The 24543-nt window shown below is 37.4% G+C and overlaps 2 protein-coding genes across 2 annotated transcripts in view; both read right to left on the bottom strand.

Annotated features, from left to right (window-relative positions):
* Window positions 1–24543, bottom strand: part of LOC101676297 (fibronectin type III domain containing protein 3C1-like) — a 55646-nt gene that overhangs the window by 10088 nt on the left and 21015 nt on the right. The window contains exons 23-24 of the mRNA XM_013048168.2: window positions 1038–1312; window positions 386–598 (exon numbers count right to left, since the gene is read on the bottom strand). Coding sequence (XP_012903622.1) covers window positions 386–598; window positions 1038–1312 — 488 coding nt within the window. The remainder of the gene's footprint in view (window positions 1–385; window positions 599–1037; window positions 1313–24543) is intronic.
* On the bottom strand, window positions 22301–23678 carry LOC123387818 (thioredoxin reductase-like selenoprotein T). The gene has a single exon (XM_045066213.1). The coding sequence runs from the start codon at window positions 23637–23639 to the stop codon at window positions 23052–23054; it is 588 nt and encodes a 195-aa protein (XP_044922148.1). The 5' UTR covers window positions 23640–23678; the 3' UTR covers window positions 22301–23051.

Here is a 24543-nt window from a genome sequence, read left to right as displayed (position 1 = left end):
GGTCATTTAAGTACAAGTAATTCTACATAGCTGACTTGAAACTGGGTCATCAGTAAAGCCTAAATAAACCAACTTGAAGCCTGGTGGGTGCAAGACAAAAGGAAAAAAAATCAGTTTGTAAATATTATAATGGCAAGGTGCTGACTTTCATATTCCTTTGGAAACTCTATTCCTTGGTATTAATGTGTATTATATAAAGGAAGAAGTGTTCTGGGAGAGAAAAAATAGCTAAATTACCAGTAGGAATTTAAGAAAGTATATCTAACATGATAATGTACTGCTTTCACATCTATCAGTTCACTGAAACCACTTTGGATTATGTTTAAGATAGGAAATTTTTAAAACATTTTTATTAGAATCATGTAAAGCTGTACAAATAGCTTACCTTCCAGATCGATCTCCTATTAACAAATTGTAGCTTATAAGGTTGGAATGTAATCCTTTGCTTGAAGAGTTACCCCATTTCAATTTGAGGCTCTGGTGTCTATAGACCACACAATCAAGATGAGGAGGATCAAGTGGTAGTGGCTTGGTTTTGGTTCTTATTGATTGGCTAAAAGGGCTTAGTCCATAATGATTGATAGCTTGAATTCTGATTCTAGTGGTAAAACAAAAACAAAACAAAAACAAATTAAACTATTTGGATTTAAAAAATGAAAATAAATTTCTACATTTAAACTATGCCCTTAGTCATCCCGTGAAAGAATATTGACCATCATATTATAATGATTAGTATAGACAAGTTTTTGAGGCCAAAATCTTGAATTTGCATAATCAGTATTGACGATCTTTGATGAGGAGGAACTGGCTCTTAGTAATGCCAAATATTTCTAAAATAGTAAAATTCTCTTTCAAAAAATGTGTAGATTATATAAAACAAAAAAATGTAGATTTAGTAATGCCAATTTTTTTCTAAAACATTTTTTTTCTAAAATTCTCTTTCAAAAATGTGTAGATTATATAAAACAAAGAAGTGTAGATTTGTTCAAAATTCTGAAAAAACTTCATCTACCCAAAGTAAGATATAAGCAACTTACTTGTATGTAGTATCAGGCTGTAGATTTTTCAGAATACACTCTGTTACTCTTTCAACAGACAAAATTTTTCTGTCTCCATATTCAATGTTATATCCAGTGATTGGAGAGCCATGACAATCTGGTTCCTCCCATTGAATAGCAATGCAAGATGATGCCAGTTTGGCAGGAACTTTGTTTTCAACTTCATGTAGTGTTGGTACTACTGCTGGCACAGTTGCTGGTGTGGTTACTATGCCAGTTTCTCCAAATGGTCCAACTCCAACTACATTTCCAGCCTGAGAAAGTATGTTGTGTTAGAGCTTCATTATTTTGTTTTGTGCATAAACAATTTTGTTGTTTTTTTAAAAAAAGACAAGGGACACCTGGGTGGCTCAGTGGGTTAAGTCTCTGTCCTCAGCTCAGATCATGATCTCAGGGTCCTGGGATTGAGCCCTACATTGGGCTCTGTTCAGCAGGGAGCCTGCTTCCCTCTCTCTCTGCCTGCCTCTCTGCCTACTTGTGATCTCTCTTTCTGTCAAATAAATAAATAAAATCTTTAAAAAATAAAAACAAGACAAAAATTTTAACCTCAAATTCTAAGAAGGGTTTTAAAAAAATTCAGATAGAATTGTTTTATAACATTGTATAAGTTTAAAATGTATAACATGTTGATTTGATACTTTTTTTAAGAGAGAGCACACAAGTGGTGGGGAGGGCCCTAGGGAGAGGGAGAGAGCTTTTTAAGCATGCTCCATGCTCAGCACGAAGCCCAACATGGGGCTTGATCTCATGACTCTGAGGTCATGACCTGAGTTGAAATCAGGAATAGGAGGCTTAACCGACTAAGCCATCCAGGCATCTCTGATTTGATACATTTATATATTGCAATATGAAACAAATGATTTGAAAATACTCACATGATGCCAAAATCTTTAGGTTGCATATTTAGGAAGGTAACAAGTCTGAATATGTGAAAGTAAGTGAAGAATGCTAATATGGGCATTTCAGGAAAAATATACCTGAACTGAATTAATCACTTAGTCCACCAAAGTTTCTTTCTTTCCTTTATTTTCTAGTTACTGTCTCTGTTAGTGGTAGCCTGAAGTTCACATCAATTCACTAAGTTTCACTGATTTTGTAAAATTTTTAAATTTTACACTGTGGACTTAAATGTACAATTTACACTCTTTATCCCAAAAAGAACATTTTGTATAACTATAGTACAATATATAGTCAGGAAATTGACTTTAATAAAATCTATTGACATTATGCAGATTTTACCAGTTTTACATGCACTAATTTATATAGTGTTATATGAAGTTTTAACACATGTGTATCTTAATGTGATGACTAACTGTTAAGATATTCCATTGCAAGTATCCCTTTCCTTGTATTATACTTTTATACCCACAGCAACTTCCTTCCCTCTTTTTCTAATTCTTGACAACTAGTAGTTTATTCTTTAACCTATATTTTTGCTATTTCAAGAATGTTATATAAATAGAATAATGCAGGATATAAACTTCTTAGATAGGCTTTTTTCAGTCAGCATAATTCCTCAGAGATCCATTGAAGTTGTGTGAATTAATAGTTTGATTCTTTTTATTCTCAAATAGTATACCCTGGTATGAATGTACTACAGTTTTAAAAACTATTTACATGTTGAAGGACATCTGAGTCATTTCTTGTTTTTGGCTTTTGCAAATAAGGAGTTATGTATATCCATGTACAGGTTTTTATTGTGGACATAAGTTTTCTTTCTCTGGAATAGGTATCCAAAAGTGCTGAGCATATTAGTAAGTACATGTTTAGTCTTGTAAGAAACTCCCATACTATTTTAAATAGTGGATGAAATTCACACCAGAAATGTATGATTAGTCCCGTTTCTTTACATCCTTGCCAGTGTTTAGTGTTACTACTACTTATTAGCCATTTTGATTATGTGTCATGTTATCTCATTGTGCATTTCCCTAATGATTAATAATGTTATATATCTTTTCATGTGTTTATTTGCCACCTGTATATCGTCTTCTGTGAATGGTCTGTTCATGTCTTTTCCCTGTTTTATAATTGTGTTATTTGGATTTTTAAAAAAGATTTTATTTATTTATTTGGCAGAGAGACAATGAGAGAGGGAACACAAGCAGGGAGAGGGTCAGTGGGAGAAGCAGACTCCCTGCTGAGCAGGGAACCCCTGGGTTGTTTGGATTTTTAACTGTTGACTTTCGAGAGTTCTTTATATATTCTAGGTAATAGTCCATTGTCAGATGTGTATTTCGTAAAGACTTTCTTCCAGTCTATGCTTGTCTTTTTTGTCCTCCTCAAGGGTTTTATGCAGAGTAAAACTTTTTGAGTTTGAGGAGGTCAGAGACACCTGGGTGGCTCAGTCAGTTAAGCAGCTGCCTTCAGCTCAGGTCATGATCACAGGGTCTTGGGATCAAGCCCCACATCAGGTTCCCTGCTCATTGGGGAGGCTATTTCTCCCTCTCCCTCTGCTACTCCCCCTGATTGTGCTCTCTCACTCTCTCTCAAATAACAGTCTTCTAACAAAGGTTTTAGAAGGTCAAATTTTTCAATTTTTCATTTTATGGAATATGTTTTTTGGTATGAAGTTTAAGAACTCATTGCCTATATTAGATCCTGAAGATCTTCTGTGATTTTTTTCTAAAAGTTTTATGGTTTTATATTATATTATATTTTATTTTTAAAGATTTTTTTATTTATTTGTCAGAGAGAGAGAGAGAGCATGAACACAGGCAGACAGAATGGCAGGCAGAGGCAGAGGGAGAAGCAGACTCCCTGCCAAGCAAGGAGCCCGATGTGGGACTTGATCCCAGGACGCTGGGATCATGACCTGAGCCGAAGGCAGCTGCTTAACCAACTGAGCCACCCAGGCGTCCCTATGGTTTTACATTTTAATTTTGTTTTCTATGGTCCATTTTTAATTTTCATTTTTTATGGTCCATTTTGAGTTAATTTCTATATAATGTGTGAATTTTATGTTGATTACTCCAAGAAAGACATACACATGGATTATGGACACACAAAAAGATACTCAACATCACTAGTCATCAGGGAAATGCAAATCAAAAGTATAATGAGATATCGCCTCAAACCTGTCAGAATGGCTCAAATAAAAAACACAATAAACAACAAACATTGGCTAGGATGTGGAGATAAAGGACCCCTCTTGCTCTGTTGGTGGGAATGCAAACTGGTGCCACTGTGGAAAGTGTTAAAAATATGACTTCCCTACAGTCTAGTAATCACACTAATTGCACTATTGCAGCATTATTTACAATAGCCAAATTATGGAAGCAGCCCAAGTATACATCAATAAATGAATAGGTAAAGGTGTGGTATATATGTATGATAGAATATTATTCATACATAAAAAAGAATGAAATCTTGCTATTTACAATGACACAGATGGAGCTAGAGAGTAAAATGCTAATGAAATAAGTGAGTTAGAGAAAGACAAATACCATATGATTTCTCTCATATGTAGAATTTAAGAAACAAGAGAAATTAGGAAAGGAAAAAGAAAGAAACCAAGAAACAAACTCTAAATATAGAAAACAAACTTTTGGTTACCAAATGGGAAGGGGGTGAGGGGATGAGGTAAATAGGTGGTTGGGATTAAACAGTGCATTTGTGGTGAGCACTGGATGATGTATGGAATGGTTGAATCACTGTATTGTACAGCTGAAACTAATATACCACTGTATTTTAGATATATTGGGATTAAAATACAAAATAGTGTGATGATAGCTATTCTGACATATGTGGGGTAATAGCTCATGTAGTTTTCGTTTGTATTTCTCTGATGTTTAGTCATGTTGATCATCTTTTTACGTACCTATTGGGCATTTGTATGTTTTCTTTGGAAATACATCTATTCAGTTGTTCTGCTCATTTTTTAAATTGAATGATTACTATTTTGTTGTTGAATTATAGGAGTTTCTTACATATTTTAACCTTTTATCAGATATATGATTTCCAAATATATTCTCCCATTCCATAGGTTTCCTTTTAACTTTTTAAAAAAGATTGTATTTATTTACTTGTTAATTTATTAAAGATTTTATTTGTTAGAGAGAGCATGAGATGGGGGAATGTCAGAGGGAGAAGCCGACTCCCCACGGAGCTGGGAGCCCAATGCGGGACTTGATCCTGAGACTCCAGGATCATGACCTGAGCTGAAGGCAGTCGCTTAACCAGCTGAGCCACACAAGCGCCCACAAAATACTGTATTTATTTGTTTGAGAGACAGAATGAGAGGGAGAGATGAGATAATCTGAAACAGACTCCACAGTGTCACAACCTGACATGGGGCTCAGTCCCACAACTGCAAGATAATGACCTGATCTGAAACAAAGAGTTAGAGGCCCAACCAACTGAGCCACCCAGGTGCCCCACCTTTTAACTTTTTTTGTTTATATTTACTGTGCTGAAGAATTTTAGTTTGATGTAGTCCCATTTATTTATTTTTGCTTTTGGTGCCTTTGTTGTTGGTGTCAAATCCAAAATATCATTTCAACAACTATGTTAAGAGGCTTACCCCCTATGTTTTCTCCTAGATTTAATGATTTCAGTTCTTATGTTGAAGTCATTAACTCATTTTTGATTGACTTTTGTATATGGTGTAAGATAGTGGTTCAGTTTCATTCTTTTGCACATGGCTATCCAGTTTACTATTAAGGAGAGATTATCCATTTCCTCTCATATATTCTTGGCTCCTATAATATAAATTCATTGACCATATGTCCTATTTATTTCTGGGATCCCTATTTTGTTCCATTGATTTATGTATTTGTTTTTGTGCTAATACCATAGCGTTTAGATTACTAGCATTGTAGTGCAGTTTGAAAGGAGGAAGTGTTATGCCTTTCATTTTTTCTTTGTCAGGGTTTCTTTGGCTATTTGGAGTCTTCTGTCATTCCATAAAAATTTTAGAATAGTTTGTTTTATTAATGTGACAAATGTTACTAGAATTTTTATAGGGGTTGCATTGAATCTGTAGATTCTGTGATAGTTACAGATATTTTAACAATGTCAATTCTTCCAATCCAATACAAAACACCATAAGAGAGTACTATGAACAATTGTAAATGCCAAGTTGAAAAGGTAGAAGAAATGAATATATGCCTATTATACAAATTATTCATTGTTTACCTGACCCTGGTGAGTATCTTTATGACCACGATTTTGAACTCCTTATCAGGTAAATCTCTTATCTCCACTTTATTAAAGGCTGTTTCTGGAGGTTTATCTTATTCTTTTGCTTGGAAAATATTCTCTGATTCTTTCATTTTACCTTTCTATGCATCAGATAAAACATCTACCTCTCTCACAGTCTTGAAGGAGTAGCCTTGTGTAGAAGATGAACATTATCATTTGGCCTGGTCCTAGCTCTTAGTTTTCTCTCAAGCCTTAGTGATTGTGCAAGCTAGTTTCTTTGTTCTTAGTGGTTCCGGTGGTTGAAGGTATGCCAGTATCTGTCAGTTTCCCAAAGGGTAGGATAATAGCACCTCATTTCAAGGTGGACCCTCAGCTGCAGCTTATAAGATGTGCAAAACAGACTCAGGGAAAGACTGGGATATGGGTGTTACTGACTTGTGCCTCTATACTGGGCCCAATGTAGGGCTAGATCCCAAGACCCCAAGATCATGACCTGAGCTGAAGGCAGAGGCTTAACCCACTGAGTCACCAGGTGCCCCTCAACAGATATTTATAGAACATTCCATCCAACAGCAGCATACACATTCTTCCCAAGTGCATATGGAATACTTTCCAGGATAGATCATATGTTATGTCACAAAAAAAGCCTTAATAAATTTAAGAAGATTGCAATGATATCAAGCATCTTTTTCAGCCACAATGCCATGAACTAGAAATTAATTATGAAGAAGAAAACTAGAAAATTCACAAATATCTGGAGACACTAAACATGCTACTGAATAGTCAATGGATCAAATAAGAAATCAACAGAGAAATAAAAAAATCTTGAGACAAATGAAAATACAAATACAATATACCAAAACTTAATGGAATGCAGCAAAAACAGTTCTAAGAGGGAAGTTCATAGTGATAAATCTCTACAATAAGGAAAAAGAAAGTGCTAAAATAAACTAGAGATTTCTTCTCTTGCTTTTTGTGATTTGATAATTTTCTATAGTGGTATCCTTAGATTCCTCTCTCTTTCTGTCTTGTGTGTGTATTATAGGTTCTGTCAATTTCCCAAAGGGTAGGATAATACTCAGCACCTCATTTCAAGGTGGACCCTCAGCTGCAGCTTGTAAGATGTGCAAAACAGACTCAGGGAAAGACTGGGATATGGGTGTTTCTGGCTTGTGCCTCTGTACTGGGCCCTGGGATTATAGCCAGTCAAAAAGTGTTCCTTTTTTTGCTACAGTACTCTGAAACCTATAAATGCAAGCTTCACTGGCCACCAGTCGCAGGAAATCAATTGTTGCATCCTCTGGGTGGCAGCCATAATGCTGGGGTGCCATACATGCGCACAAGCTCCTTTCAAGGAGATACTAGTGACCTGGAGTATGGCATATGGAGATTATAGTTATCATTTAGATGTGTGCTAAATTAGGAGACCTGCCCTCAGGTTGCAGCTTTAAAAATATTCAAAAAGGCATTTTTCAGGGAAAGGCTGGGATCTGCATTGAGACCTGAGAGGATAGCCAGTCTGATTCCTAGAAAGCCCATTAAGACTGTTTCTTTGTTTGGTACAGTGTTGTGGGTCTCGTGGCTGTATACCTCATTTGCTTTCAGAGCTAGGTATTTTAGGGACCTGCCCATTAGGTGGAAGTTTTCAAACTTGGCATGCTAGATGGTGGATCCAAATTCCTCACTCCTCAGAGAAAAACCTGCATTTGTGTTTCCTCCCCATTGTGCTGTATATGGAAATTATACTGAGAGTATATCTCAGCTTTTCTTACCCATTTTATGTGGTTTTTCTCTCATTTTTCTGGTGTTTACAAGTCCCTCAGCTAATTTCTGGGTTCCTTTCAGAGGAAATTGTTCCATGTTTAACTGTGCTTTCAGTGTGTCTGTGGCAGATGAGTTCAGGAGTCACCATCTTGGACCAGAACCCCAATGTCACTTCTTCTCTGAAGTTCTAAGACTTCTTTTGTTATCATTTCCTTTTTTTTTTTCCAAAAAAGTGCTTTCTATATCCAGTTTTTATTGGGAGTTTTACTGGCAACAAATTCTTAGCTTTCCTGTATCTGAGGATGTCTTTATTTTCTTTTCATTTCTGAAGAATAATTTTACTGAATATAATGTGCAGTTGACAATTCCTTTCAGTACTTGAAAAATGTTGTGCCACTTATTTCTGGCCTCTATGGTCTCAAAAGAGATATATTTGTCTTTTGAGTTGATTTTTACCTATATAAGTGATGTACCATTTCTCTCTGGGTGATTTCAATATTTTTTAATTTGTTTTTTATTTTCAGAAGTTTAATTATGATGTATTTTGGTAGTGTAGATTTTTCAGATTTGTCCTATTTTAGATTTTCTCAGTTCTTTAAATTGTTTGGTTTATGTTTTTCCCCAAATTGGGAAGTTTTTATCGTTTCTTTGGACAATTTTTCATTTCCACTCTTTTTCTTCTCTCCTTCTGGGAATTTAATGATATGAACATCAGCTTGTCTATTATTGTTCCATATGTCCCTGAAACTTTGTTCACCTTTTTCTTTTGAAATCATTTCTGTTACTTAATCTGTATTAAAATTTTATTAATTTGTCTTCAGGTTCACTGATTCTGTCTTGTATCATCACTCTACTATTGAACCCATCCAGGAGGGTTTTATTTTTTTTTTGTTATTTTGTTTATATTTGTTTATTGTATATTTCAGTTCTATAATTTCCTTTTGGTTCTTTGATTTATAATTGAAACTTATGATTTATTATTATAAATTATAAATTGTGATAAGTTATTATCGATTATTTATTTATTTTTTTTTATTTATTTTTTATAAACATATATTTTTATCCCCAGGGGTACAGGTCTGTGAATCACCAGGTTTACACACTTCACAGCACTCACCAAAGCACATACCCTCCCCAATGTCCATAATCCCACCCCCTTCTCCCAAACCCCCTCCCCCCGGCAACCCTCAGTTTGTTTTGTGAGATTAAGAGTCACTTATGGTTTGTCTCCCTCCCAATCCCATCTTGTTTCATTTATTCTTCTTCTAAACACTTAAGCCTCCATGTTGCATCACCACTTCCTCATATCAGGGAGATCATATGATAGTTGTCTTTCTCTGCTTGACTTATTTCGCTAAGCATGATACGCTCTAGTTCCATCCATGTTGTTGCAAATGGCAAGATTTCATTTCTTTTGATGGCTGCATAGTATTCCATTGTGTATATATACCACATCTTCTTGATCCATTCATCTGTTGATGGACATCTAGGTTCTTTCCATAGTTTGGCTATTGTGGACATTGCTGCTATAAACATTCGGGTGCATGTGTCCCTTTGGATCACTACATTTGTATCTTTAGGGTAAATACCCAATAGTGCAATTGCTGGGTCATAGGGCAGTTCTATTTTCAACATTTTGAGGAACCTCCATGCTGTTTTCCAGAGTGGCTGCACCAGCTTGCATTCCCACCAACAGTGTAGGAGGGTTCCCCTTTCTCCGCATCCTCGCCAGCATCTGTCATTTCCTGACTTGTTGATTTTAGCCATTCTGACTGGTGTGAGGTGATATCTCATTGTGGTTTTGATTTGTATTTCCCTGATGCCGAGTGATATGGAGCACTTTTTCATGTGTCTGTTCGCCATCTGGATGTCTTCTTTGCAGAAATGTCTGTTCATGTCTTCTGCCCATTTCTTGATTGGATTATTTGTTCTTTGGGTGTTGAGTTTGCTAAGTTCTTTATAGATTCTGGACACTAGTCCTTTATCTGATATGTCGTTTGCAAATATCTTCTCCCATTCTGTCAGTTGTCTTTTGATTTTGTTAACTGTTTCCTTTGCTGTGCAAAAGCTTTTGATCTTGATGAAATCCCAGTAGTTCATTTTTTCCCTTGCTTCCCTTGCCTTTTGCGTTGTTCCTAGGAAGATATTGCTGCGGCAGAGGTCGAAGAGGTTGCTGCCCGTGTTCTCCTCAAGGATTTTGATCGATTCCTTTCGTACATTGAGGTCCTTCATCCATTTTGAGTCTATTTTTGTGTGTGGTGTAAGGAAATGGTCCAATTTCATTTTTCTGCATGTGGCTGTCCAATTTTCCCAGCACCATTTATTGAAAAGGCTGTCTTTTTTCCATTGGACATTCTTTCTGCTTTGTCGAAGATTAGTTGACCATAGATTTGAGGGTCTATTTCTGGGCTCTCTATTCTGTTCCATTGATCTATGTGTCTGTTTTTGTGCCAGTACCATGTTGTCTTGATGATGACAGCTTTGTAATAGAGCTTGAAGTCCGGAATTGTGATGCCACCAACGTTGGCTTTCTTTTTCAATATCCCTTTGGCTATTCGAGGTCTTTTCTGGTTCCATATAAATTTTAGAATTATTTGTTCCATTTCTTTGAAAAAGATGGATGGTACTTTGATAGGAATTGCATTAAATGTGTAGATTGCTTTAGGTAGCATAGACATTTTCACAATATTTATTCTTCCAATCCAGGAGCATGGAACATTTTTCCATTTCTTTGTGTCTTCCTCAATTTCTTTCATGAGTACTTTATAGTTTTCTGAGTATAGATTCTGTGTCTCTTTGGTTAGGTTTATTCCTAGGTATCTTATGGTTTTGGATGCAATTGTAAATGGGATTGACTCCTTAATATCTCTTTCTTCTGTCTTGCTGTTGGTGTAGAGAAATGCAACTGATTTCTGTGCATTGCATGATTTTATATCCTGACACTTTACTGAATTCCTGTATAAGTTCTAGCAGTTTTGGAGTGGAGTCTTTTGGGTTTTCCACATATAGTATCATATCATCTGTGAAGAGTGATAATTTGACTTCTTCTTTGCCGATTTGGATGCCTTTAATTTCCTTTTGTTGTCTGATTGCTGAGGCTAGGACCTCTAGTACTATGTTGAATAGCAGTGGTGATAATGGACATCCCTGCCGTGTTCCTGACCTTAGCGGAAAAGCTTTCAGTTTTTCTCCATTGAGAATGATATTTGCGGTGGGTTTTTCATAGATGGCTTTGATGATATTGAGGTATGTGCCCTCTATCCCTACACTTTGAAGAGTTTTGATCAGGAAGGGATGTTGTACTTTGTCAAATGCTTTTTCAGCATCTATTGAGAGTATCATATGGTTCTTGTTCTTTCTTTTATTGATGGATCACATCCTCGGTCCTAAATCAGGACTCAACCGGTATCAAAAGATTGGGATCATTCCCTGCATATTTTCAGACCACAATGCTCTAAAGCTAGAACTCAACCACAAAAGGAAGTTTGGAAAGAACCCAAATACATGGAGACTAAACAGCATCCTTCTAAAGAATGAATGGGTCAACTGGGAAATTAAAGAAGAATTGAAAAAAATCATGGAAACAAATGATAATGAAAATACAACGGTTCAAAATCTGTGGGACACAACAAAGGCAGTCCTGAGAGGAAAATATATAGCGGTACAAGCCTTTCTCAAGAAACAAGAAAGGTCTCAGGTACACAACCTAACCCTACACCTAAAGGAGCTGGAGAAAGAACAAGAAAGAAACCCTAAGCCCAGCAGGAGAAGAGAAATCATAAAGATCAGAGCAGAAATCAATGAAATAGAAACCAAAAAAAAACAATAGAACAAATCAACGAAACTAGGAGCTGGTTCTTTGAAAGAATTAATAAAATTGATAAACCCCTGGCCCGACTTATCAAAAAGAAAAGAGAAAGGACCCAAATAAATAAAATCATGAATGAAAGAGGAGAGATCACAACTAACACCAAAGAAATACAAACTATTATAAGAAAATACTATGAGCAACTCTACGGCAATAAATTTGACAATCTGGAAGAAATGGATGCATTCCTAGAAACATATAAACTACCACAACTGAACCAGGAAGAAATAGAAAGCCTGAACAGACCCATAACCAGTAAGGAGATTGAAACAGTCATTAAAAATCTCCAAACAAACAAAAGCCCAGGGCCAGACGGCTTCCCGGGGGAATTCTACCAAACATTTAAAGAAGAACTAATTCCTATTCTCCTGAAACTGTTCCAAAAAATAGAAATGGAAGGAAAACTTCCAAACTCATTTTATGAGGCCAGCATCACCTTGATCCCAAAACCAGACAAGGATCCCACCAAAAAAGAGAGCTATAGACCGATATCCTTGATGAACACAGATGCGAAAATACTCAACAAAATACTAGCCAATAGGATTCAACAGTACATTAAAAAGATTATTCACCACGACCAAGTGGGATTTATTCCAGGGCTGCAAGGTTGGTTCAACATCCGCAAATCAGTCAATGTGATACAACACATCAATATCGATTATTTATAATTGAAACTTATGATTTATTACAAATGAATTGTTTTTGATTGTTTTCATCATTCATGTTCTGATTTCCATGGTCTTCATTATGACAAATGATTAGTTTGGACATTTTGAATATCATGTTATGAGGGTATGGATCATACTTAATCATTATTGTAGTGACAGTATCCCTTAGAGGTATAGAGCAAAGATTGGATAGGGTAGAAGTTTATCTCCTGTCTACGCACTTTTGAAACTTTTCCAGCAGAAGTAGGCCAGCTATCTTCACCATATCACTGTCCCTCTGGGTCGAAGCTCAGCTTGTCACTTGTCCCTGATGATATCATGAAGGGGTAAATGGAGAACTTGGAGGTGGAAGCTTAGTTCCCAGTTGCATCTTAATGACATCAGGAGAACAGAGTGGGGGAGTGGGGTACCAAGTAGCATAGCCTATCACCACCTAGATTTTCCTCTTTGATGCTGATTAGAGATGGAGGCTGAGCTCCTCAGTGGACCCTGCTGACAGCAAGTAAAGGAGGGACCTCAGTGTTGCCTAGACCCGTTTCCCATGCCTTCATTCAGTCTCAGTGCTTTTAGGTGGAAATGTAGGTTAAACTTCTCACTGTGGGGGAGGAGTCCAAGATGGCAGAAGAGTAGGAGACTTTAATTTTGTCTGGTCCCAGGAATTCAGGTAGATAGCTATCAAACCATTCTGAACACCTGTGAACTCAATTGGAGACTGAAGAAAATAGCTGCAACTGTACAAATAGACAAGCGACCATTTGCCACAAGGTAGGAGGTGTGGAGAAGTGAATCTGAGGCGATATATGGGAAGATAGACCACAGGGGAAGGGAGCCTCCATTGGCTGGCTACCCGCAAGTGAGGGAACAGAGCAGCACAAAATTGGAGCTTTTAGAAATCTGCTCCAGTGAGGGGACGTTGCTTAGGTAGCTAAGTGGGAGGTGGAACCCTCACCTGGAAGTGTGGTCTCAGGATCCTCAGGGTTATAGGAAGACCAGTGGTGCCTGAGTGTGACAAGACTCCCAGGTATTGTAGCAGGGAAGCTGGCCACAAAGAGTGAGCCCAGGAGTGGCCTCTCAGCTCAGATTGCCATAAACTGTGATCTGTGGCACAGTCGGGCTACTGCTCTTCAAGCAGGGATCCCACAAGTGGCAGAACTGGGAAGAGTGCCCTTCCTCCCCTGGGAGGAGTAGTGCAGGAGTGTGCAGCAGGAATCTGCTGGGTTTGGGGACTCCAAACAGGGTCTTGTGCCAGAGATAGAAATGCTCAGTCACAAGCCAGGTGAACACTGTGAGCTGGAGACTAGGGAGCCTAGGAGTGACAGGAGTGATTGATTGCTTTTCTCTATTGACTCACAGAGGAGTGGGGCCTTGAGCTCTTAGCTCCTCCAGGGCCAGAGATTGGGAGGGTGCCATTTTCATTCTCATCCTCTAAAGTTGCATGGAAACCCTTCAGGGCACAAAAGTCCAAGATTTTGCTCTCTGCACAGGGAGCAGATTACTTATCCTGGCCCCAGGCAAGTGTAATGCAATTACACCTGGGGCGAAGACATTTGAGAAACAACACAGCAGTCCCCTCCTCCAGAAGATGCGGGAGTCTGTGGAGTTTGGTACAGGCAGAGGTGGAAACAGATTGAACTGGAGGATCTGTTGATGGGTGTGGACCCCGACATTGTGGCTCTGGGCTGGAGATTCCTGCAGGGCCATGTTAGCTCTGACCCTCTAAAGAGAAGCAGAAAGATGGCAGGGAAAAAAAGCCATGCAGCCAATAGCTCACATTAAGCCCATCCCCCTTATAAGATGTGGGACTACTCTACCCAGGCAAAGGCGCCTGAGAAGCCAAGTAGCAGGACCTTCCCCTAGAAGACAGACTGGAAGAACAGGTGAATAAGCTTAAACTTCTTTCCCACAGGACAATAAAACTCCAGTGCCAGGGGAAAATAATATAGGCAACTCCAGGTGTTCCCTCATGACTCACTTATACTTAAGGCTAAAAATTTACATTCATTTTTTAGTTTCTTATTCATTTTCTTTTCTTTTTTTTTAAATCCCTGCTCCTTTTTCAAATAGCTTCATATTTCCCAACCTATGTTTTAAAGCCATTTTTAACTTTCATTTTCTTTTTCACATACATGTTTTATAGATTTATACCCCATACTAGCCTGTTTTATCTTGATATATATATATATATATATATATATATATATATATATATATATATGTGTGTGTGTGTGTGTGTGTGTGTGTATACATACACACACATATATATATAGCAAAGAAATCAGAAATTTAAATATAAAATATATATTATATATTAAATCAGATATATATATAGATATACATATCTATATATATATAGTGGGATATAGAAATCAGAAATATATAGTGGGATATAGTGTCTTTTAACACACAGACCAAAACTCAAGTAGGAAAAGGCAGATCACCCTGCTGTGTCCACACTGAGAGATTATAATCTCTCTCCCTGCCCCCCTCTTTTTTCCCCCTTGTTTCTTTCTTTTTCTTGTTTTGGATCATCTTGGCTTTGGTGGCATATCAGTGATAGATTTTGACCACTGGATTTCTTCACAGGTGCATTTTGCTTGGGTCATGGTTGATATTTTGGACTCTGTATATTCCCTCAACCACCCCTCAACAGAATGTCTAGGAGGAGGAACTCCCAACAAAGAAACGAACCAGAGACAATGTCCTCTGCCACAGAGCTAATGGATAAGGATATAAGTGAGATGTCAGAGATGGACTTCAGGGTAACAATTATGAAGTCAATAGCTAGGTTTGAGAAGAGCACTAGTGACAATATAGACTCTCTAAGGGCAGAAATGATATCTAATCAGACTGAACTTAAAAATGCTATGAATGAGATGCAGTCTAAACTGGATACTCTTTAACAGCCAGGGTAAATGAGGCAGAACAATGAATCAGTGATCTAGAAGATAAGCTGATAGAAAGGAAGGAAGCTGAGGAGGATAGGGATAGGCAGCTAGAAACCCATGAGAACAGACTTAGAGAGATCAATGACACCATGAAGCATTCCAAGGTTAGAATTATTGGGATTCCTGAGGGGTGGAGAGAGAGAAGACTAGAATATATATTTTAGCAAATGATAGATGAGAATTTCCCTAATCTGGGGAAGGAAACAAGCATTCATGTCCAAGAAGAAGAGAGGACCTCCTCCCAAGATCAATAAAAATAGACGAACACTCTGGCATATCATAGTGAAACTTGCAAATCTTAGAGCCAGGGAAGCTATCCTGAGAGCAGTTAGGAGGAAAAGATTTCTTGCATATGGAGGGAAGAACACCAGAATAACATCAGACCTATATGCAGAGACCTGGCAAGCAAGAAAGGGCTGGAAAGACATACTAAATGAGAAGAACATGCAGCCAAGGATACTTGATCCAGAAAGGCTGTCATTCAGAATGGAGGGAGAGATAAAGAGCTTCCAGGACTGGAAGAAACGGAAAGAATATGTTACCATCAAGCCATCCCTTCAAGAAATAAGGGGGACTCTATAGAAGAAGAAAGACCCCAAGAGCAATATAGACCAGAAATTTAAAGAAAGAATCTATAGAAACAGGGACTTTATAGGCAATATGATGACACTAAATTAATATATTTCAATAGTTAAGAATTAAAAAGATCATTAAACCTCTGGCTGGATTTACCCAAAAGTAAAGGGAAAGGGCCCAAATCAAAATCATGAATGAAATGGAAAATATCATAACTAACACCAAGGAAATAGAAACAATTATTAGAAATTATTACCAGCAACTATATGCCAACAAATTAAGCAGTTTGGAAGAAATGGATGCCTTTCTGGAAACTTATAAACTACTAAGACTGAAACAGGAAGAAATAGACAATCTGAATGGACCAATAACCAGTAACCAAATTGAAGCAGTAACCAAAGACCTCCCCAAAAGCCATACTCCAGGGCCAGATGGCTTCCCAGGGGAATTCTACCAAACATTTAAGGAAATCATACCTATTCTACTGAAGCTGTTCCAAAAAAAATGGAAATAGAAGGAAAACTTCCAAACTTGTGCTATGAGGCCAGTATTACCTTGATCCCCAGCAGACAAAGACCCCATCAAAAAGGATGTTTATGTACTAATACCCATGATGAACACAGATTCCAAAATACATAAGATCCAACCAATAGGATCCAACGATATATTAAAAGGATTATTTTACATGACCAGGTGGGGTTTATTCCTGGGATGTAAGGGTGGTTAACATTTGCAAATCAGTCAGTCAATGTGATAGATCACATTAACAAAGAAGGGACAAGAATAAGTCAATCAGTGAAAGACAATTATCATCTGATCTCTTTGATATGAGGAATTTGATAGGCAGGGTAGGGGGTCATGGTGGGAAGGGAGGGAAAAATGAAACAAGATGTGACCGGGGAGGGAGAAAAACCATAAGAGACTCTTAATCTCAGGAAACAAACTGAGGGTTGCTGGGGGGTAGGGGGAGGGATAGGGTGTCTGGGTTATGGACATTGGGGAGGGTATGTACTATGGTGAAAGGTGTGAATTGTGTATGCCTGATGATTCACAGACCTGTACCCCTGAAACAAATAATACATTATATGTTAATAAAAAAGGAGACAAGAACCTTATGATCCTATCAGTTGATGCAGAAAAAGCATTTGACAAAATACAACATCCTTTCCTGATTAAAACTTTTTGAAATATAGGGATAAGGGAACATACCTCCATATCATAAAAACTGTCTATGAAAAGCAGACAGTGAATATTATTCACAATGGGGAAAAAACTGAGAGCTTTTCCCTTAAGGTCAGAAACACAAAAGGGATGCCCACTCTCACCACTTTTGTTCAACATAGTACTAGAGGTCCTAGCCTCAGCAATCAAACAAAAAGAAATAAAAGGCATTCAAATTAGCAAAGAAGTCAAACTCTCTCTCTTCACAGATGACATGTTACTTTATGTGGAAAATGTGAATGACTACATCCCCAAGTTATTAGAACTGATAACAATTCAGCAACGTGGCAGGATACAAAATCAATGCACAGAAGTCAGTTGCATTTCTACAAACTAACAATGTGAGTGAAGAGAGAGAAATTAAAGAATCAATTCCATTTACAATAGCACCCAAAACTATAATACATACCTAGGAATAAACCTAACCAAAGAGGTAAAGGATCTATACTCTAGAGACTACAGAATGCTTATGAAAGAAATTGAGGAAGACACAAAGAGATGGAAAAACATCCCATGCTCATGGATTGGAAGAGTAAACGTTGTTAAAATGTCTATACTGCCCAGAGCAAGCTACACATTCAATGAAATTCCTATAAAAATACCATCAACTTTTTTCACAGAGGTGGAACAAGCAATCCTAAAATGAGGATGGAACCAGAAAAGACCCCGAATGGCCAGGGAATTGTTGAAAAAGAAAACCAAAGCTGGGGCATCACAGCCTGACTTCAAGCTATATTACAAAGTTGTGATCATCAAGACAGCCTGCTACTGGCACAAAAACAGACACGTGGATCAGTTGAACAGAATAGAGACCTCAGAAATCTAAACTTTGTAGTCACAGTCTTTGACAAATCAAAAAAGAAGATCCAATGGAAAAAGGACAGTCTCTTCAATAAATGATGCTGGAAAAACTGGACAGCCCCATGCAGAAGAATGAAACTGGACCATTCTCTTACACCATACACACACAAAAATTCAAAATGAATGAAGACAGGAATCCATCAAAATCCTAGGGAGAACATAGACAGTAATCTCTTTGACACTGGCCACAGCAACCTCTTTCAAGACATGTTTCTAAAGGCAAGGGAAACAAAAGCAAGAATGAACTTTTGGGACTTCATCAAGATTAAAAGCTTTTGCAGAGCAAAGGAAACAGTCAATGAAATTGAAAGACGAACCACGGAATGGGAGAAGATATTTGCAAGTGACTTTACAGATAAAGGGCTGGTATCCAAGATCTATAAAGAACTTCTTAAACTCAACACCCCATAAGACAAATAATATAGTCAAGAAATGGGCAGAAGACATGAACAGACACTTCTCCAAAGAAGACATACAAATGGTAACAGATACATGAAAAAAAGTTCAACATCACTAGCCATCATGGAAATAAAAATCAAAACCACAGCGATATACCACCTTACACCAGTTAGAATGGCAAAAAAATAATTAGACAGGAAACAACAGATGTTGGCAAGGATGTGGAGAAACCGGAACCCTATTACAACTGTTGATGGGAATGCAAGCTGGTACAGCCACTCTGGAAAACAGTATGGAAGTTCCTCAAGATATTAAAAATAGAGGTAACCAATGGCCCAGCAATTGCACTACTAGGTATTTACCCCAAAGATATAGATGTGGTGAAAGAAGGGGCACCTGCACTCCAGTGTTCATAGCAGCATGATGGCCAAACTGCGGAAGGAGCTGAGATGTCCTTCAACAGAGGAATGGGTAAAGAAGATGTGGTTCTTATATACAATGGAATATTATATTACTCAGCCATCAGGAAGGATGAATACCTACCATTTGCATTGATATGTATGGAACTGGGGGGGATTATGCTAAATGAAATAAGTCAATCAGAGAAAGATAATTATCATATGGTTTCATTCATATATGGAACATAAGGAATAGCATGGAGGACCATAGGGGAAGGGAGGGGGAACTGAATGGGAAGAAATCAGAGAAGGAGACAAACCATGAGAGACTTGACTCTAGGAACCAAACTGAGGGCTACTGAAGGGGGGAGGGGGTCAGGGGATTGGGTAACTGGGTGATGGGTATTAAGGACGGCACGTGTGGGCATGAGCACTGGGTGTTTTATATATATACGCTACTAGTGAATCGTTCAGCAGAACATCAAAAATTAATGATGTACGATATGCTGGCTAATTGAACATAATAATAAAAGTATTGTACATCAGTTAAACTATACTTCAATTAAAAAAATAAACTTCTCATTGAGCTTCACTGACACAGGGATAGGAAGGAAGTAGAGTGCTAACTAGCCTGAATCACACCATCTTGGCAAATCTATTGCTGCTGGGTGAGGGTGGAAGTTTGTTTTGCCAACACTAACCCTTCAGGGGAATTAGAGTGTTGCTTCCTGTTTCCATCAAAGAGGTGTGGAAGATCATAAGGTCCCTGCTTGGCCATACTAACACCAGTTGGCAGGGGATGGGAGCAGAGCACTGCCTGATTTTGCCAGGCAGTGAATGGAAGATTAACTCTGTGCTTGGCCCTGCTGGAACTGAAACCACTGGGTAGAGATACTGGAGCATGTTCCTTGCTTCTGGGGTGGCTTGGATGGTTAGCTTCCTACTCGGCCTGTTGGAATTTCTGGGGTAGGGAATAGCTGAAATGTGTGTAGTTTTTTATGTTTTATTTATCTTTTTAAGATTTTATTTATTTGATACATAGAGAGAGATATGATGAGAGGGAATACAAGCAAGGGGAGTGGGAGAGGGAGAAGCAGGCTTCCCACCGAGAAGGGAGCCCAACGTGGGGCTTGATCCCAGGAGCCTGGGATCACAACCTGAGCCAAAGGCAGTTGCTTAACGACTGAGCCATCCAGGCACCCCTGTGTATGGTTTTTTATTTGAGATTTCAATTTCATTTGGCTGGTGTTAAGGTGACATTACTTAAGAGATTTTCTGTGGTTATGCTAGCATTTTCTCAGTCATTTTGTTGGTGGGATATAGGCTTTTTTTTTTTTTTTGAAGGTTTTTTTCCAGTCTCTGTTGGTAGTTCTGAAGCGGAAGCTTCTCCCATACCCTTTTTGGGACAATGTCAGGTGATAACAAAACCCAGTGGGGCTCATTACTGTGTTGTTTTTCACGTTGTGAGGTCTGTAGGATCTTTTTCTTTTCTTTTTTCATGTGAAATGCTCTAGCATAGATTTAATTCCACAAAAGAGGGGTTCCTTTTACACCAGCTTAGTAAGATTTATTGTCACAATGCTATGGTAGTAAGCCCCTAAACTTTATAATCCCTCACGTTTCTCTCAAGAGATATTTTTTAAAGCCTCAGTGTTGAATATCATCAAACCATGCTTTAAAATTCTGCAGGCTGGTTTTAAATACTGAATTAAAATTATGACAATGATAAAATGCCAACCAATCGAGGTCCCAAACTAATAACATTCAAAACAAGATAGAATTATTATTGGAATCCTGTTATATTTTTGACAACGGTAAAGGCTGACCAACTGCTGTCATTAATGTTAATGCCATAAAAAATGTATTTATATTCTGAAAACGTTTATCTGTCTTGCACAACTTGACACTGAGGTATAAAGCCATGTTTTGCCAACATTTTTTTTATTAATCTAACAAGTAATTTCTTCCACAACAGCGACTGTGGTAAGAACTCCAATAATAGTAGCCAACCTACTGTAATGTTCAATGGTCTTCTACTTAATATAGTACATAAATATTTATAAACTACATAGCCACACCAATTTGTAAGCAACTAATAAATTCTGAATGTTAGAAATATAATAAAACGAATACTAAATAGTGTCTTTTTAACTTTCCCCTTTTGTTTATATTCATGCTTCCCACTAACTTTTTCACTAGACTCTACTGAATCCTAGATTTAAATAGGGTCAAGGATAAAACAATATTGAGATGAATGTCAAAAACATAACACACTGAGTTTTATCAGTGTCTAAGCCACTTAAAGCTATTCTCCAAAAGACAAGTTATTCAGCCAAGACAAACATGAAACATGTTAGAATTTAATCTTAAGTTTTTTGGGGCTGACCTGTCAGATATATGGGAACATCCGAGGCTCAAGCATGGAAGGTCTAAACGCCAAAATGTCAATTTGTCACTAGTGGAATGGCCATCTGCTGAAAAAGGGCCCTACGCATCCTGAGCACTGTGTTCAATGTGCAGAAGACAGATAATTTGTTCTGAGCTTCTACAAATGAAAGTAATGAGGCTTTAAGCCTGACCAGGCTTATAAAATAGTAAACCTGAATAATAACCTCTAAGTAACTTCCAGCTTAACCTCTACTGACTCTTGCCACTATATCAACTTAGGTTAATAGTTCTGCAGTCCTAATTAAAAAGAGAAGTCGTAAAATCAATTTTCTGCAGTGAATTATCAGACTACCTTCTTGTTAACTAGAGATTATAGTATGTTCCACCTTGAGGCTGTAAAATCATGAATACCAGACATTAATTCAACAAATATTCAGTGACAAATGAAGTATACCATTATGCTAAGTGTTTGGTAGACCAAATGTTGAATTGTTTCATAATTTTTCCTCAAATCCCTTTATTTCTAGCAACAAATCTAGATCTACCTTTTCTATTCCCATATGGAAGCTAAAATATGTTAAGATTGCTGATATATGACTATTTTTCTATATTACGATCCTATTTTTGCTAATTGCCTTTATAGTACAGCAGTTTAAGTTTCCTGCTTTAAAAAAAAAACTATCTTTTTAGAACTCTGAAAAGATATTAAATTCACTGAATAAAAAACTTTCTAACTTTGTTCCTTAAATATAATAAAATTCTGATATATGATGTTAAACAAGTTAAATTACTAAACAAGTACTCTCTACTCACCTAAAATTAATGTTGTACAGAGATTTAACTGATCTTTCAAGGGAACTGAGTTTCAACTACCCTAAAAATGGTAAGTGACTTACTATTTGTATATAAAAGTGAAGCATGTTCCTTATGAAATTATCTGTAAGTCAAAAACAAAAATTGAGGAAGAAACTTTTAAATATAATGTTAATAGGTACGCTGGGCAATAAATTCAAACTTTTTAACTTACATCTGCTTAGTTTTTTATTGAGTTAAGTATAAAGGCCCAGTTAATCAACTCATTAGATTGGTCAAGGCAAGACACTTGAACTACATTAACAGTATTTAAAAAGCAGTTGGTCTTTTAGTAATTCTCTGGTAATCACACACGCACACACGCACATACACACAAACTGGTAGAGTACTCTGGATATAGGATTTCCCCCCATAATCTCACTGTTCACAATCTGCAGTATTTTGAAAACTATAAATTGGAAATGACCAAATTAAAGATGCCTGATATACTCTTATAAAGTATTTGGGAACTTCAGCTGTATTCCCAAAAAGATCAATTTTAAACTATAAAAAAGGAAAATTCATATAAAATCACAACAGATTTAACAGACATCTTTGAAAAGAAAGTCAAATTGTAACTCCATTTTCTACTTTTCCAAATATGACTAAGGAAAAAAACGGTACAAGTGGTAATGTCTACATTTTTTAAAAACTGTTAACTGAGTAGATTTGGGGAAGAAAAAAAAGCTATACAGTATTATTGCACTCCACGAATGTGCAGAATTCCAAAATGTGCCAGCACTGAAAAACTGTCTTGCATTGAGGTTTTTCAAGAGGTACAACGAGCCTGCCAAAAAGCATCTGGTCTGTACTAACAGCTTGCTGTCTTCAGTACAGGCCTTCATAATGTCAGTCACGCTGCTCTTGCAAAAAATTCCTTAATGTAAAAGAGTTTTCAGTGCTGATAGGTGGGGCTATGATCTATGATGTGGGATTGAATCCATATGCACATTAAGCTTCATTTCATTGTCAAGAATTTGAACAAGCTGTTGCATGGATGGGAGGTGACCAGATTCCAGCTTAGACCACACAGGCACATCATTCAAAGTTATCTCAAATGCACCTGTTGACATACACTGGTTCTCAATCATGTTGCTCAAGAAGAAAACCATCATACATGCATAGACCTTATTTTCTTGGCCCCACTGCCAGATGCTAGGAGCTTGCATGCCAAAGAAAGCAAAAGGATCCTTGCCAACAATTATTAAGCCTATTAATACTAGTTTGAAGACTGACAGGAAAGATGCTATGTGTCTATATATGGGTTGAGGGAGGTAATTTTCTCCTTCAATGCGGATGTCTGGGTACCGCTGGCTTATAACCCGCATGTACTCCTCAAACACCCGCCTATAACCTCAGGAAACACAAATCTGGAACTTCAGCAGCGGCCCCGTGGCGTACTGCATCTTTAATCTTTTGCTAGGCACGCCGCCCAGGTTGGCTGAGGCATCGCTCCGGATCACCGCCACCGCCGCCACCAGGAGAACTAGCAGAAACCTCATCTTAAGCGAGCCAGCCGCTTCGGCCGCGCTCAAACGGAGACCGGATCTTTTTCTTTTTACATTTTTCTTTATTTTCACAATTCATAGTCTAACTATGCTTGTTTGTTGTGTTATGTTCCTTTTTTTTAAGTTGTATGAAGGAGGACCTGGGAGGTATGGGAACATTCCGTCTTGGCAGGATCACATTCCATTGATTTTTACCTCTGAAATATCTTTCAAATCCATTAATGTCTTAGCCTTCCCACTGTAGCATCTTTAATATTAATAAACTCACCTGTCTTTTGGACAATTGCAGTGGCCTTCTCACAAATATATATTGTCATTTTTTTTTTAGATACCCAAAAAAGTTGACAAAAGATTTTTAAAAAATTACTTCCAATGATGAAAGCCAATCTGGAAGATGGAGCTTGTATTTTCCATATTAGGGCTTCTACAATTCAATGGCTTTAGTTTATAGGGACAACGTATCAAATCATTCCAAATTTGGATTGACTACCCAAATCTTAAAGTTGTGTGTCTTAAAATTATAGTAGTTCAGAGGAGGAAGAGATCATTTCCAGCTAAGGTTTTATGAGACAAGATAGGCAATGGTTAAGGTATGAACAGATGTACAAGGCATACTTGGGGTGGTGGTAGAATAGACTTGTTTGTTTGAAATATTTTTCTGAAGTTTTTCCCAATTGATGATAATTATCACATTGAGTGCTTTTTAATTTTACATATTAACAAGTCACTAGATTAGATATTTTGATGTGGTAGGTCTGAGTGAAGGTGCCAGAGTCAGTGTTTTAAACAAGCATTTCAGGTGATTGTAAAGTTCAAGGTAAATTAGGAAACAGAACTGTGGAAAAAATAATGGCAGATCAGGTTGGAATAAAAAGTAGGTTCCTGAGTATGTGGGGCT

The sequence above is a fragment of the Mustela putorius genome, unplaced genomic scaffold, assembly GCF_011764305.1.
Source record: "Mustela putorius furo isolate JIRA1106 unplaced genomic scaffold, ASM1176430v1.1 tig00003862_pilon_pilon_pilon, whole genome shotgun sequence".
Lineage (NCBI taxonomy): Eukaryota > Metazoa > Chordata > Mammalia > Carnivora > Mustelidae > Mustela > Mustela putorius.
The sequence above is the reverse complement of the archived record's forward strand: the minus strand, read 5'-3'. Positions and strand labels throughout refer to the sequence as shown.